Below are 16,328 nucleotides of genomic sequence, written 5' to 3'. Positions count from 1 at the left end.
CTAGAATGGCAGCTTGTAAAAATGCCTTTGAAGTATTCCTTTTTCCTTTTAATTCAGAAATGGTATTTACTATTAACTAGTAAATTAACTGAAATAGCTAGCTATTATTAACTACTACTTTTTTCTCATAACTCTATTCTAAAATATTTTCTTTCACTGTTCAAATCTGTTGTAAAGTTGACTTACAGTTGGCTGGGTTTTCTGTTTGTTTTATTGTTTGCTGTTTCATGGGGAATTCAGAGTAACAATTTTATTTCTGGACGTAAGATATTTTTACCATGTGGGTTTAGCACAGGGGGCTAAGGCTGTGCCCAGCAGACATCTGGTGACTGGCCACTGTTACATGTTCAGCCTGGAACAAAACAGTTGTTTCCACTAAAGTGCTTATAGGAATTGGATTCGCTTGTGATGCCGTATTGGGCCTAGAGAGCATCTTTTGCATGAGGGACGATGAAACCTGAGAGATGTTTGAAGATTAGGAGATGTGGGATCCATACTGAAGTAGGTGGTAATCCCACAGCATCTCATCCTGCTGAGATGGCAGTGCCAGGGGCTGTATTTCCTGGGCTGCGAATGAACAGGTTGTGGGCCCAGAGACCTAGCTGTCACTTTGCATGACTTGGACAAGTCTGATGGAGTGTCTGGAGGAGCTGCAGCAGACCCCAGGTGTGTGGGGGCAGACTCTCCCTGGAAGGAATATGCAGGAAGACGGCCAGAAGGGACCCACAGATTGTGTGACTTCTTGAGTGGCTTCATGAACCTCCTCCCTAGGGATGGAAAAAGAGAAAGGGGTCTCTCTGGAGAATGAGGTTGGAGCTTGGGCCAGAGATGGAGGGAGCCCGTTGGCTGGTAAACTTGTCGTGTCAGGACAGGGCCCAACAGAAGCTGCCCCAGATGTTCCAGACTGGAAAACCTGCGGCGAGGTGGGGACACCACAGCTGAGTCAGCCCCGAGGATGGCTGGCCAGGGTGGAGCTGCACATGTGGCTGCCTACCCTGACGGTTGCGGCTGGGCCGGCAAGTAGGGAAGTGGCCAGTGGCCAGGATTTGGAAGAGGAACACAGCATGGGGCAGACGCAGCAGCTCAGGGGAAAGGGCGAGTCTTTGTGTTTTGATGGGGGTGCGGGGTCCAAACGATTCCTCCAGAGCCGGAGAGTCCAACCCAGCGTGGATGACTCTGCTGCTGGACGAGAGTCGCTCCCCATGGCCTTCCTGCTCTCATACTCTTAGTCCCCATCTTACTTAGAGATCGGATTGTGGACTCAGGGAAGAGAAGTCAGTCCATTGTCAGGAGGACACACAGACAGCAAGTGGCAAAGCAGGGACTTGTCATAGATCTACCGGTCTCCTTTCTACTACATCAGGGCTCCTTTCAATCTCTTCCACCAAGGAAGTGTCCCCAGTGAAGATACACCCCAGGGCCGAGCCAGGCATCCCAGTCCCCACATTGGACATGCATGGGGGTGCACCTGCACCCCTTGGAGTCCTGGCTCCAGCTGCAAACACAAACGTCTTCAAATTCATGTGAACTTTGATTGTGTCATTATGATTTAGCCATTCTTTAAAAAATAAGAACACAGCATGACCTTCCTCTCCAAGTGTTCTAGGGAGATGGGCTCCTGAAGAAGGCATGTGTTTATCCTGGCGCTCAGTGCCATCCTCCCCCCGGCTGCGTACATACTCCCAGGCTGGTCCCTAGCACAAGTGGAGGTGAGGAGACTCTGACCATTACCTGGCATTTGGTGGCTGCCAAAGGAGAGTCAGAAGGGGGAAGTGCAGAAACTCAAGACAGTAGCATGGGGAAAGGATTGAGGCGTGGGTCATCAAATGACAAGCATCAGATAGGCAGAGACGTCAGTAGCCTGAAAACTAAAAGCAGTAAGGCAGTCACGTGATCCCAGCCATCTGGTTAACCCAACACACCCTCAGTATTTTAAGTCTGGAACTAAACACTGCCTCCTTTCCAAAAAGCACTCGGCATATTGAAGAATGTAGACAAGATGGAGCTTTGCGTATGCTGCCTGCAGATAAGGATATGGAGCTCTAGACCCTGGCTTAGAAATTCCTGGGCAAGAAGCAAGACATTTCCTCTTTATTGTCTCAGTTCTCTATTACTTGGTATCATGCTCCCCAAACTTAGTGGTTTGAAACAGCAACCATTATCTTTCCTTGTGATCTGTGGGTGGCCGTGCGATCCTTTCCTCTGGGCTGACTCTCCTGGTATCCATGGTCTGGGATGGCCTTGCTCACATGTGTGGTGATTGGCAGGACGGTTGTTTGGAGAGAGCCTCGACCTTGGCTCCACGTGGTCTCTCCTTCTCCAGCAGTTAGCCAGGCATCTTCACATGCTGGTCTCAGTGTTTCAAAAGCAGCAAAGGAGGACAAGCCCCAATACATAGGGACTTTTTAAGCCTCTGCTTAAGACTCGCTCACTATGATCCCGTTGGCTCAAGCCAACACCTATTTCAAGCCTAGAGTCAGTGTGGGAGGAGACTGTGCAAGGCCATTGATACAGAAAGGCATGGACAAGTTGGGGGCCATCACTTCAACAAATCCACCATGCTATAAGCCTGAGATTTAACTCAGCAAGTAGCAGTTGTTTTCACCTAATGGCCGTGTGAAAATAACTCTGAACCGTCTTGTGGTTCGTCCTTGTATGACAAGGCAATGTCAGATAAAACCATAGTAAGAGGACTTCGTAGTTCTGATAACCTCGCCTGCCAGTAAGTGCGGTAGAAAATCCCCCGAGTAGCTGGAGACAGGAAGTGGTGGAGGGGCCAGGCCTGGCCCAGCAGCAGAAGAACAGACCTCACCTCCCACCCCCAAGCGCAGAGCAACCAAGAGGCAGGTCTGGTCTCTGAGGTGCTGAAGCAAGAGACACCACTGGCTTCCGAAAACATGGCTGGGTAGTCACTGGGGCCAGTGAGGTTGTTTCCTAGGCCCAGGGTGAGAGGCTGAAGACAGCACTTGAGCCGGAGCTACAGACAAGAACATGGGAATGTTCATTATTCATATACCGGGAAGAACCAACAAACGTTAAGAAACTCTTCCTGTTTCCCGGGAGGAGGGAAGCAGCAGCAGAGTGAACTGATAGATGAGTAGATAATAAAGCTCGTAACAACCATCTTCTTTTGAACGTCTATCTTGTGCTGGGGTTTGTACTTAGTCTTTAACTCAGGGCTCACAGCTGCCTGCGGGACTTAGTCTCATTTACAGATGAGGAAACTGAGTCTCAGAGGGGTTAAGTAACTTGGCTTCTGTCACCGAGCTCAGTGCGCTGGCCCAGGTCTGTCTGACTCCGTAGGTCTGCTGACGGGTCCATGAGAGAAAGCCCCTTGAGGCAGTGAGGCCTGCAGAACCAGCTTAAGAGAACTCGGAAAGACCCCAAAGGCCACCTCCCAGCAGGCACCCTTGACGGTGTGCATGTAAAGGCAAAGGAGACCCTCCAAAGATGGCATTAGCCTCAAAAGAAGATGGTAGAGTAACAGAGGGGTGAGGAAGGCCTGAAGAAAAGCCCCACTATATGTATTGTGGGGGGTACAGGGACACCCAAAATGAAATATATGCTCTGAACCTCCTTTCCGTTCTGCAATCTAATCTTCACCCACACACCCCACTCATCTTCCACCAATGGAAAGCATCATCTTATAAGAAAGTCATTGATAAAGTAGAATAAATCCAATCATAAATGACTGAGAATATGAGAAACCAACAGGTTTTCTAACCAGGAGCTGCCAGCCATCTCCGAGTACCTGAGAAGCTGGCACAGGCCAAGAGTTAACTTGTTCTGTGTTGATCCACAGGTTGCAACTAGGATCAGAGTGCAGACATGAGGGGGAGGCACTCTAACTCATAAAAAAGAACTTTAGGGCCAACCCGGTGGCTCAGGCGATTGGAGCTCTGTGCTCCTAACTCCGAAGGCTGCCGGTTCGATTCCCACATGGGCCAGTGGGCTCTCAACCACAAGGTTACCGGTTCGATTCCTTGAGTCCCGCAAGGGATGGTGGGCTCTGCCCCCTGCAACTAAGATTGAACACGGCACCTTGAGCTGAGCTGCTGCTGAGCTCCCGGATGGCTCAGTTGGTTGGAGTGCACCCTCTCAACCACAAGGTTGCCAGTTCAACTCCCTCAAGGGATGGTGGTACTAGTAACGGCAACTGGACTTGGAACTGAGCTGCGCCCTCCACAACTAAGACTGAAAGGACAACTACTTAAAGCTGAATGGCACCCTCCACAACTAAGATTGAAACGACAACAACTTGACTTGGAAAAAAAAGTTCTAGAAGTACACACTGTTCCCCAATAAAGTCCTGTTCCCCTTCCCCAATAAATGTTTTTTCTTTTTTTAAAAAAAGGAATTTTAGAGGCACAGAGAGCTTGTTTTGTGTCTTGTCACCCCCACCTTGTAACCTTGTGCTCTTGAGTTTGGGTTTTCTGCCTGTGTGTTAGAAATGCACATGCCTGCCTCGTAAATGAGATGATGGCAAGGGCTCCACATGATGGCTGCTCACAGTGCTCATGAATGGAACCCCAGGGAATAGATGGTTCTGAGCAGCTAGGAGTTTCTGGTTCCTGGAGGAGCAGAGGGAAGGCTGGAGGCTGCCTGGTAGGAGGCAGCTGAGTGGCTCCCATCCTGAGTGCAAGGGTGGCTGAGGGAGACTTACAGCCCTTCCAAGTGGGGTATGTTTTGCAAGCACTGTATTTGCAGGTGAGTATTGTCACCTTCCACACCATCCCCTGGTTTCTTGACCAGGTAGTAAAGCCTGTCTATCTTGGAGGGCAGAGACTGTAACTTGGATTTGACTTAGGTTATTTCCCTATGGGGGGGGAGTTGTTTATGGTTGAACCATCAAATGAGTATCACCAAGGACACCCCCAAGGTCAAGGATACAAGAGAGTGGATTATGACGACTCCCAGAGGCCTCAGGCAAGGAACTTGCCAGGCTGGGTTAGGGGCCCAGAGCCACCAGGCTTAACATTCATACTTGGGATGAGAGTTGTCAGCCTCAGGCGTTCACCCTCTTTGTTGCCACACGAGGGAACACCTACAGCATCTCTGTTAGATGAGCCCACATTCTGTCTCTTAGATGAGCTTGGCCTCTTTGGGGGTTCAGTGCAGAAGTCCTGGCCATCACCCCTCGCCAAGCACAGGTTCTGCCCATCTGCCTTCTGGTCTGTGTGTGTCCTTTCAAACACCCTCAGGTGGAGGCTCTGGGGGGTTGGAATTTTGGAAAGAGGAAACGTTTAGTTGGGGTTCCAAATACTTAAACCCTGAGTGGAATCAGCCAGGGTAGTGTGTCGTTTTGGTCAGAAATGCCAGAGAGCTTGTGAGGTTGGTGAGTCCTCCACCTGGGCGAGGAGCAGAGTGTCCCCAGGAGGAGGTGCAGATGTCCTGAGACATTAGGCACTGGCCCTTGGTGAGGGGCAGTGACTAAAAGGACAAAAGCAATGCTCATTTGAAGGTGTAAGATTGGGGTCTGTTTGTTAACAGAGATGCCTGTGGCCAGATGTGCCGGCTCCATTAGGAGGTACACGTGTATTTCCGTTCATCTTTTAGCAAATGTTCTCTTTTGGTAGAAAGTCTGACATATTCCTTAAAGGAGTGCAGGGCCCTTCAGGGTGGGGATGGGGACCAAGGAGCCCCAGGGCTCTGGTTCCTGCTTCATGCCTTGCCGATGTGCTTTAAAAACAGACAAAAAACAGCTTTATTGAGATGTAATTCACATGCCATCCAATTCACCCAAACTGTGCTATTGAGTAGCTTTTAGTATATTCACAAATTTCTACATCCCTGCCACATCCATAGATGAGCTTTTACCTGATTGTGTCTGTCGGGGCTCCGAAGGAGATTGTGTTTGAAGGAGGAAAAGATTCTGCCTCTAAAATCAGGTTGGAAATGACTGTTTTCATCTTATTATAGTTGAAGAGGCTTTTCTGAAGAGAATGTGGTATTCAAGTTCTATTTCAAACGCCAATGAGAACCAGGAAATAAACTTGGTACCTAAGATCGATGGGGTGAAACCTTTAGCAAATTCACAAAAGGGTCATTTAGGGCCTCATTTAACGTTTTTTTAAAGTCCTTTTGCACAGTTCTGAGGTGGTTCGAAGAAAATAGAATGGGTGGGTGGGGCTGCAGGAAGACCCGTGGATGCAGCTGAAGTAGCTCATTGGTCAGGGTGGAGGGAGGGCTCCACTTAGCAGAGGGAACTATTTAGCATAGGAAGAAATCCTCTGACACACCCAGCCACCCCTAAAGGCGTTACTGTGGGAAGTGGGGCAATGATTGACGTTAGGGTTAATGATAAAAATAAAGAAGACCAAAGTCAACAAAATGTTCATCCGAAAAGTTTGCAGATTCAGAAGTTGGGGGTCAGAATGGGGTGAGCGTGAGCTGGTCCACATAAAGACTTCATTGTTTAGCCCACAGTAAGCACTCAATAAACTTCCTTTACATTTTTCTTTGGAAAGGTCATGCTGTAAAGTCTCTCCTTCCCTGTTGATATCTGATAAACCATTCACGAACTGGTTACCTCTCATTAATTTGAAGGGCGTATTCTTGGTCAGGCCTCATTTGGCGGCAAAGACATAACCCATAGCGTGCTATTGTTTTCCCACTAGGATTCACGCTTCCCTGCCAGGGGCCTGGGCTAATTGGTCTATTTTCAGTTGACAAACTTGGTTTTCCACCTTGGAACGCATGTTTATCGCCTCTGCTTTGTTCACAGGACATGTTCCCGATTTGAGGTGAAACCATGAAGAGGAAATAGAACAAATAATAATGCTTTTCCGCAATCGCTTCTTGCTGCTGCTGGCCCTGGCTGCGCTGCTGGCCTTTCTGAGCCTCAGCCTGCAGCTCTGTGAGTATCTGGTGCTGCCTGGTGGTGGGACGGAAGGGGGCTTCACTTTGAAACAGGGCCCTCCAGACAAACGAGGTGGCCCAAAGCCTTTTTTTTCCAAATGAACAATGGGGTTTCCAATGAGTCTTTTTAGTATTGGTGCTATTGGTGGATGGTTGGGAGTAGGAATCCGAAACCACTGAGCGGTGTTTTGGGTGATTTTCTGGGTCCTGAGGAACAAGAGCAGTCACTTGGCCTTGTGACGGGTTTTTGGCTTCTGCACAGATTCCTAAATTGCCTGGTTCTTCCCGGATTCTTAGGTTCCACGGAGGGGCCCCATTTGTTTTCTTGTCATGTCAAGCCACACTGAGCAGAGATGTTCAGCCCACTGGCTGGTTCTTTGAGGGTTGACTGTCTCTTTTATGTTCAGTGAGCAGTGGGGCTGGAGTTGTTGGGGAGGGTGGGGGATTTGGTCACCAGTACCGAAGTCAGCCCCCTGGGAAGCAGGGTCTGTACGTGGTGAGGCAGGAGCACAGACCTCGCCGCCACTACTTTGCCTTTCACTGGGAGCCCGTGCTCAGGCTGGGCCCCAAATCTGTGCACCCCAGTGCTCCCCCAAGAGTAGACATCCTCAAACACAGATCCGGCCCTGGCCCCTCCTTGGTTGTAACCGTTCAGTAGTGGCCCCCGGTCTCGGAGGCCCTTTGCCCTCCTGCAGTCTCTGTCTCACCGTGGACTCGGTGATGCAGCATTGCCCAGTTGCTTGACATTCTCTCCACGTCCAGCCTGTTCTCTGCGCCCGGATCCCCCTGGCCCCTCTGCCTAGAGTGCTCTCCTCCTCACCTCCCTCCTTTCCTCTCCAACAGAATGATTCACTCAGCCCCTTTCTCCCCCAGGAACCATCTATGCCCCCCCCCCCAGCTGAGTCTGGTGCTTCTTTGATGTGCATCCAGAATGTTCTGAATCTGTTCCCCTCCTTTCACAAACCACGCAGTATCATGATTTTCAGTTCTTGTATCTTCTTCCTACAAGACTGTCTGCTGTCTGAGAGAAGGGGCCATGCCTGTTTCCCTCTATAACCAAGAAGCTACACTGCCAACCCCACAGTAGGTGTTTTGTGAATGTTTGTTAAATGAGTGAATGAATCTACATCTGCTCTGAAAAGCAGGCCGACCTTGATTCCCTTTCCTTCCAGTGCTATATACTTGAAGCTGAGAAAATGTCTGTGCAATGGTGGGAATTGTGTTTTTGCTGTCGCCGACATTCCCTCCATTTTACCTCCTCACACTATGGGTGAGAGACAAATGGTTGGCACCCATCACCGCCTAGGACGGCTCTGTGAGGAGGTGGCATTTCTGCCACAGTGTGAATGACAGAAGACGAGCAGGTGGCTCAGTGAGTGGGATGTTCTGTGTGCGCTGTGGAACGTGGGAAAGACGTGGCGTTTGGAATCAGTGGTGTGAAGAGAGGAGGCTTTGAGCACGTTTCCCCGATTCACCTCCAATTTGTGACAGATTCCATGCATCTGGTGCGTGTGACAGGCTATTTCTAGTAATAAAGATAATTTAAAATACTCATTTTATCCTTCCAGAATGGGAAAAGAGGTCAAGAGAAGGTGTGGCCGTAAGCAGTTTAAAGGTACTCCAGATGGTTAATGAACTAGGACATATGAATCCTTTTCAAACAGTGTGTGAGGACTCTCAGTTTAATTGTTTATAATGTTTCATTAAAAATTTTCCATCCTTCGGTTGGAGAAGTAGGAGGTCACAGTCAACCTTGATTTTTAATCTGAGAAGCAGACAGGATCTGAGACGTGAATGGGGGTTACTTGTGTTTGCTGCGTTTCTTTTGCATGAGGTGGTTTCCACGTCACCGAATTGGCCTGTGTGTTTTGCTTATATAACTCTTGTGAAAGTCCCTTCTGTTTTAGGAGAGGCAATATTCAGCCATACTTTTTTTAAAGGAAAATTTTGCAGGGTAAATTAGCCTGCCTGGGTCTGAGCTCTTTCTTCGTGGATACGTTGGAGTTCGGAAAGATATTGAGATATGGATGTTCTTACTGCTCTCCTACTTCTAGGTAAACTGTAACTTTGGGATTTACCCATTTCTGTGGAAATGGAGTTTTATTGCTTTATTTGTTTAATTGCTTTATTGGTTGCTAATTATTATGGTGTTAGAAACTCACTAATTCATAATACACAGGTATATACTTAAATAACACTTCAGTTTTCATCCTTACCCTGAAATATGTGAGCTTTTTCTTCATTTATTTTGACTAATTTTTGAATACTAAGTTAGCACCTAAATTATTTTAGGAAATATGTTTGAGGCAATAGAATATAACTTCGTTTTCTCGTGCTTTAAGTAAAGAGTATAGTTTTGCTTTCTGCAGTGATTACATATTTTATTTCATCTTGTTGGTAGTTTTTCTAATGTTTTGAACATGAGAAAGTTATGACCCAGTTTACAGTCTTAAAAACCAGGTTGTTTAAATAAGCGTTTCCCTTCCTCTTGATATAGAAAGTACATCCGTAAACCCACGTATATTTATTAATTGCTTATGTGTATTGGACATTTTTCTATACTGTCAGGGTAGAGAAAGCCTACAAAAAAGATTAAGATACAGTTCATAGTTTCTCAGAATATGTTTATTTTCAATGGTACTAATTACTTGCTATATGCTAATAGCCTTTCATGAAAATTATTCATTTTGTATTTTCAAGTCCTTGATGTTTTTGAGTTTTGAAGTAGGAACATTCTAAAATCCTTGATATTCCAATTGTAGATGGGAACTAAATATCTTTAGTTATTCTAGTTAAAACAAGTATAAGTGGAACAACAACATCTCCAGTTGAGGGACTCCTTTGGTGCCACAGGGAAAGATCATCGGGATACGAAGACTTGGGAAGAATTAGTTGGTTTTCTTTTTCTGGTCATTTGTAATCGTCCATTTTCCTGCTTCAACCATCTTTTCTAAGCGCTTACTTTATGCTTATTTCACTGTGTTCCAACCGGCATTCCCAAAATGGCAGCATGACAGAAACAGGCAGGATCTGGGGTCATAGCCCAGGATTTGAATGGTGCTCTGCCACTTAGCAGTCCTGTGCCCTTGGGCCGGTTCAACCTCCTGAAGCCTCCATTTCTTCTTCTGTAAAATGAGTTCGTTGTTGTTGTTGTTGTTATAATAATTGTTGTTGCTTGGCAACGCAGAGACCCTGTGGGAAAACCCTTGGCTCGTGAAAGCATAGTCAGCATAAACCTTTTAAGCAACAGTACAGAGTCCGTCACGAGGCCTGTCCTCAGAAACCAGGGCTCTTGGTGTTTCGAAGGCTGCCATGGCCTGCGTTACTTCAGCCACATGTGTGTGGCTTTTGAAATATATCATACATTTATTTGGTTTTCATCAGAATTCGTTGACCATGGTAGGAGTCAGAATTCACTGGGCACATGGCCCCTAAATCTGGGAGTCACCTTCTTAGGCAAGGCCCTGGTTGAAAAGAGCAGGTTCGGAAAGGCATGTCCAAGGTGGACTGGAGATTCCGACCCCCAGCTAGAGAGGGGAAGGTTACCCTGCAGAAGTGAAAGCCAGGGTTGTGTTCAGTACCTGAAAAGCCCTTTCTGCAGGAGGAGTCGGGCCTGTTCAGTGTGACACACTTCAGATAAACGTCAGGTGCAGCGTCCTAAAAGGCAGCAGCATGCAGAGGTGGAACGGGTAGTGTGCCAACTGTGGAGCGTTGCTCTGAGGAGCGTAGGCCATTAGGCAGGTCATTGCACCTGATCCCATTTAAAGTCTCGTCAGACTCTGAGGTTTTATGCATTTTATGTTCCTTGTGGATCCAGGGTCACGAGTATACACAGCTTTGTCCTTCAGCAAACGTTCCTTGGGTTTCCACTGTTTGCCAGGCTCTGGGCTGGGGGTTTAATCTCTCCGGGGCCACAGGACCTCTGTCTAGTGGAGGAGAGCCAGTAGCAGTGACTTAGAACACAGTGTGCAGTGTTCTGGGACAGGGAAAAGGTGGCAGCACAAGGACCTGGGAAAGAACCTGGACTCGGGAGCCAGACTGCTTGGATGGAATCCCTGTCCTCTGCTTACCAGCTGTGTGACCTCGGGTACATTATTTACCCTCTGCATGCCTCAGTTTTCTCATCTGTAAAATGGGGATAATGAGAGTTTCTATTTCATAGGGTTGGTAAAGGATTAAGGAAGCTGATATTTATAAAACACCTAGAGCAGTGCCTGGTCCCTAGTAATCACTATATGCATGTTTGTTAAATAAAATGAGTTAGAGATCATTTATGGCAGGGTGATATGGGAGGATTGAGAGCAAGAAGCTAATCCATCTGGGGAGGGCAGGGAAGACTCTTAGAGGAGGTGACATTCGAGCTGCATCCTTGCGGGATGAGTAGGAGTTGGCTGAGGAGGAAGCTGGCAAGAATGTTCCTGTCTGATGGAGGTGGGAATGCAAAGGCGGAGCTAGAAAGAGAAGGACCAGGCTAGTCACCTATGTTTAGCTGAGGAAGTGCACAGAAGCTAGGGCCACCTCCATCATCACATTGTATCTTGAAGGTGCAGGGAGCCCTTGAAGCAGGAAAAACACCATCAGATTTGTGTCCTGGAAGGAACACAGTCTAGTGTAGTGTTTGCCAAAGTGTGGTCCCCTGAGCACCTTGATCAGACTGGCCCAGGGAGCTTGTTATAAAAACAAAAAGACCGAGCACATTTTGGACTCCTCACTACAGACTCAGAATCTTGGTTGGCGTGAGACCCAGAAATGTGCATTTTTAACATGCTCCCTAGATGAATTGAATGAACACAAATTTGGGAACTGCCTGTTCAGAGGCTGGTAAGGGGGTGATGCTAGAGGCAGCTCGGGGGCACGTAGGAGTCTGGCTCTGGTCGTTCAATAGACACTTCCTTTATCCATCCATTCATGCATTAATTCATATGAATGTCTCATCTCCATCTGGGATATGGGTACCGAAAGCTGAAGGCAAAGCCCTGAATAGACTGGGAAGTCCACCACGTGGGGCTGATGACTCCCTGGTCTGGACGAAGAGGCCCTGGGAGAGCGCTTAGAGCAGGAGGAGAAGCAGGATGAAGCTGGGGCAGAGCAGGAGGAGGAGCTGGGGGGAGTTGATGGGGTGCATAGGGGTCTGTGGAGGTACTGAAGGCCCAAATGGGTGCAGTGTGCATGGGTGCGCTGTCCTGCCCGAGGGTGGATTTCAGGGGCTGAACCTAAGAGACACCCTGTCCAGAGCCTGTTTGGGGACTTGGTGTCCACTGCTCATGAAGCTTGGCTTGGGGAGGCCAGGTCTCCTAGGAGCATGTGGGAGCTGCTCCAGACCGACAGCCTGTCGGTTTGTTGTGTTTGGCCCAACCGGTATTTTCACATTTTAAAATTTATTTACTAATGTTTTAAAACTAGGCAATTTCACTTAAACTTCCAGTCCCTCTTTTAAAAACCAGACTGTCCAGCAAGCCGAGGTCCACAGTCCCTGAGCAGCTGTGGGGGGCCGCCCCCTTTAGAGAGAATGTGAGCTCTTGGGGAGAGTAACTGCCCTAAGTTCTCAGCTGGGCAGCTGGGGAGCCCCAATTTAACCACGTGTGTCTGTGTGTGTGTGTGTGTGTCTGTAGTAGTTCCCTGGCACCTTTCTTCCCTCCAGAGCCATTATTTTCCTGTAGCCTCCAGTTCCCATATCCCCTTCCTTTTGCTGCTTTGAATCTGGCATGTGCTAGAAAAGAGAGTACCGTGCTTGGTGGAACAGTGTATAAATTAAAAGAAAATTGCCTCTGAGTAGGAGAGCAAGGAGCCCCTGCAAGGGGCCTGAGTGTTGAGACGCTCACCTTGCCTTGGTCCTTCAGACCCTGGCGGCTTCAGCCTCAGGCACTCTCTGAGGTCACTCGTGTTGCATTGGCAGCTCTGCCTCCTCGTGGGCGCCCCTGAAGGTCCATGGCATACAGTGGTAGGGATTTTGCTGAGGCACAAATTCGGATATGCGATTGAGCTCCTCAGTGGCTGAGCAGGCCTGGTGCTGCCATCCAGCCAGTGGGCTTTGTCATTCTCTCCTCTTCGTCGTCAGGTGTACATTTTATGGCGAAGAGCATGTGCCCCGGGGTATTTGTGAACTTAGGGATTCATGAGGATCTTAATATGATTTGGTGGCAAAGGTTTGGAGATGCAGCCCTTAAATGCCACGGCTCTAATGTGCTGTCTACTCTATTTTTAAGAGCCACAGTAGGGTACCTCCTGGGTTTTTGTTTTGGTGAGTTGGAGTCAAAAAGAATAAGGAATTAAAAATTAGGGCTTTTAACCTAAGAGTTCTATCATGATATCCCCATATCATCATTACTAACATTTTGTATTTAGTGTTGTTGTTTTTTAAATTAATTTTGATCCTTTTTTTGGAGATTTGTTTTCTAATTTCTGAGTTTTCTCTGAATGCTTCATATCCAACTAGAGTGAAGGATCTGAGGGTGAAGAACATTCTATAGATAAATGACAAAATTAAGTCTCCTCGTAAATCAGCTTTCATCACAACAGGAGGGAGCGCATTATGTAACAGGACCCCCCCCCCCAAACGAAACTGGACACGTTTATGTCTGTGGGTCATTTCTAGTTTTCTTCCAGGCTGGGGACATTCTTTCTTTCTCTCTTTCCTCTCTCTCCCTTCCTTTCCTCCCTCCCTTCCTCTTTTCCTTCCTTTTTAGTTTTGGTCTTAGAACATTTCTCCTAAGAATAGACAAGAGTATAGAGCTGTACATTCAAAGATGTTTATTGCAGCCTTGCTTGTAATAGGAAAAAGTGGGAAGGCAACCAAAGTGTCCAGCCGAAAATACTCCTGCATCCGTTACACCGCGATTGCGTAGACCTCTCTGAACTGACTTGGAAGGTTGTCCATAATCTATTCACTCAAAGGACATATGGTTCTTTTATATTGGGGTGTGTGTGTGTACACATGTAGTCAGTAGTGTACTTGATAAGAAGGGGAATCTGCCATTTAGAAGAGCGGAAACTGGCAGGGCTAGTGAGTAAAACTAGAAAGTGTTAGTAAAAGTAGTCAGTGAATGGAGAGTATCAGCGGATTGCCAAGACTGTATGAAGAGAGAGACGAAATAGGAGAGAAAGCCTCAGGACATGTTTACATTGCAGTAACACTGAATGGCTGGGCCGAGGACACAGGTGGAGTTGCACCAACTATGCTGACCAGCTGGGAAGGGGGCACTCCCTGTTGCTTTGGTAACAGGGCTCCTGCCCTAAGCTGATGGCAAAAAAAACCACCCAAAAAACCCGAAACATTCACCTTCGAGTAAAATAAGTTGTGATGGGAAGCAGAGCCCTGTGATCTTGACAGCCGCCCCACTTTGGGGGCCAAGATTGGAGGGAGCAGTTTGCAAAGCGGATCAGGACGGAGGGCTTGGAGAAGAGGGTGGAGTCAGGTGTGCACACAGAGCCCTGGGCCATCGCATTGTGCTCCCCACCAGTGCAGCCGCAGCAGAGCCAGGCTACCCCGGGCTGAGGGGACAGGCCATTGGCCGCGATGCGTGAGCTCTGTGATTTCTGTGGTTCGGGTGCTAGTGTCACCTCCGGCTCTCCCTGCTTCCCTCCCTCTTTTTCTATATCATCTGAGGGGCTGGACCCCACTGGCCAGGGGTCTGACTCTTGAGGAGCCCGGAACCCAACCAGAGCTCCGTCCCTCCTCAGCCCCAGGTACGTACCAGAGGGGTGGATCCTGGTCTTGACAACATCCAGATTCCTGAAGGTACAGGCCCCTCCTTCAGCTGCACTGTCTCTTTCACTGGAGTGGTCTCCCCAGAGCTCTCCCACCGCCTGGCCACCTCTGCTTTTGACCCTTTTAACAGAAGGTGCACGACTGGCCAGCCTTCCTGGGCACTTGGTTTGGTGGCTTCAATGAGATACAGACATTTGAGACAAAGGAAACTTATTTGTTCCTCTTTGGGGAAGGGGTACAATGTCCTTGAACTGTAGTGACTGTCACCATTCCCACCAGAGCAGGGACAGAATCACAGGTTTAACCTCTAGTAGAACATCCAGCCATACACACACACGCTGAAATGTTCACTCTGGCTTTCTCCGGGTGGTGAAATTAGGGGTGATTTTCATTTTCTTTTATACTTTAGTGTGGAATGGCGGTTTTAGGATCAACACATATTTATGTGAATTGTAAAGATCCCTTTTCATTTTGAAAAAAGAAAAATCTCTTCTCCAGGGTATTGAAATTGAACCTCTGTTTCCAGGTACATTGCATTCTTAGCCTGAGCCCACAGCCATCTACATTGTCTCACATGGTTTCAGGGGTCCTGTGAGCCCCCAGAAATCAAATGCAAAAGCTGGCGTATGCAGTTCTTTTTCAAGGGTGAAGATCATAGCCTTTATCAGATTCTCAAAGACGAGGCAGAGGGGATCTATGGCCTGAGATAGTTATGGATGGCTGAGGTTCTTTTCACAGTTCTTTTTGGGGGCCTGTGCTGGACATCTTTGTGATGTCTAGTTTCTGTCATGATTTGGAGTGCTTTGTGCCTGCGTCATCTATCCCAAAGGACCTTGTTAGTTCGAGGCTAGTTATCAGTGTCCCCAGAGGAGTGGGAGATTTCCTGGCCTCCTTGGGAGGCTGCAGTTCAGGCCAGTTGAGGCCACAGTGGGATCCCTGCCCCTGCCCTCTGGCAGTCCTGTGGACTTAGGTCTCAGTGGCAGAGCTCAGAGGGAGGGGGTCAGGCAAATTGGAGATAGGAGCTTGGGAACAGCTTAGAGCAGAACTGAGCCCCCAACCCCACAAGCCCCCCTGCTATGGTTCCCTGGCTTTCTGAATGGGACCAGACTTTTCACTGGCACCAAAAACTAGATTCTTACCTAACAGTGGTTCACCATGAGGCAAGAATGAGCAATGAAGAAGGATTAAGCATGAGAGTAACAAGAAAAGTTGGTGTTGTGTTGTGACCCCAAGTGGATAGATCAGAAAGGAACTGTGGATTCAACTGTTTGATCAATCTTGTCTATGTAAAACCACGTCTAAGTGTACAAACGTGGACTTGATTTTTCGTGTTGTACCTATAAACGTGATTCCTACCCCTCCCTGCCTTTAAAAGCAAACAACTGAAGGCAAATAGCAAACCGGTGGGCTCTGGTGTTGTGGTCTGGTTATTTGAGAAGTACACACAGCCGTTTTTATATTCAGTGCATGGTGGAGCAGAATGGGCATTTAAGACAACTCAGTGGATTGAAGAGCACTAAGGGAATTGTGGGAATTGCCTATTAGAACAAATCGTTATTCTCTGGCAGGCCAGTGAAGGAGGGAGAATTCAAGAGCCTTCTGGAGTATAGGGAGGAAGAAATCTACGGAATCAGGTGACAGCACTAGGGGTCACTTTACACATGAAGGAAGTGAGGCGTACATAGCAAGGTAGGAATACTTGCCCGAGGTCATGCAGCTACGAAATAACAGAGTCAGGACTTGAACCCAGGTCTTTGTGACT

General features: G+C 47.9%; 1 protein-coding gene across 5 annotated transcripts in view; it reads left to right on the top strand.

Moving 5' to 3' along the window:
- PXYLP1 (2-phosphoxylose phosphatase 1) overlaps window positions 1-16,328 on the top strand; it is a 65,693-nt gene that overhangs the window by 25,904 nt on the left and 23,461 nt on the right. For all 5 annotated transcript variants that reach the window (XM_081071539.1, XM_081071541.1, XM_081071542.1 and 2 more), the window contains one exon: window positions 6,725-6,856. In XM_081071539.1, the coding sequence (XP_080927665.1) occupies window positions 6,778-6,856 (79 nt within the window). In that variant the 5' untranslated portion in view covers window positions 6,725-6,777. The remainder of the gene's footprint in view (window positions 1-6,724; window positions 6,857-16,328) is intronic.

Source organism: Rhinolophus hipposideros (genome assembly GCF_964194185.1).
Source record: "Rhinolophus hipposideros genome assembly, chromosome: 14".
Classification (NCBI taxonomy): Eukaryota; Metazoa; Chordata; class Mammalia; order Chiroptera; family Rhinolophidae; genus Rhinolophus; species Rhinolophus hipposideros.
The sequence above is the reverse complement of the archived record's forward strand: the minus strand, read 5'-3'. Positions and strand labels throughout refer to the sequence as shown.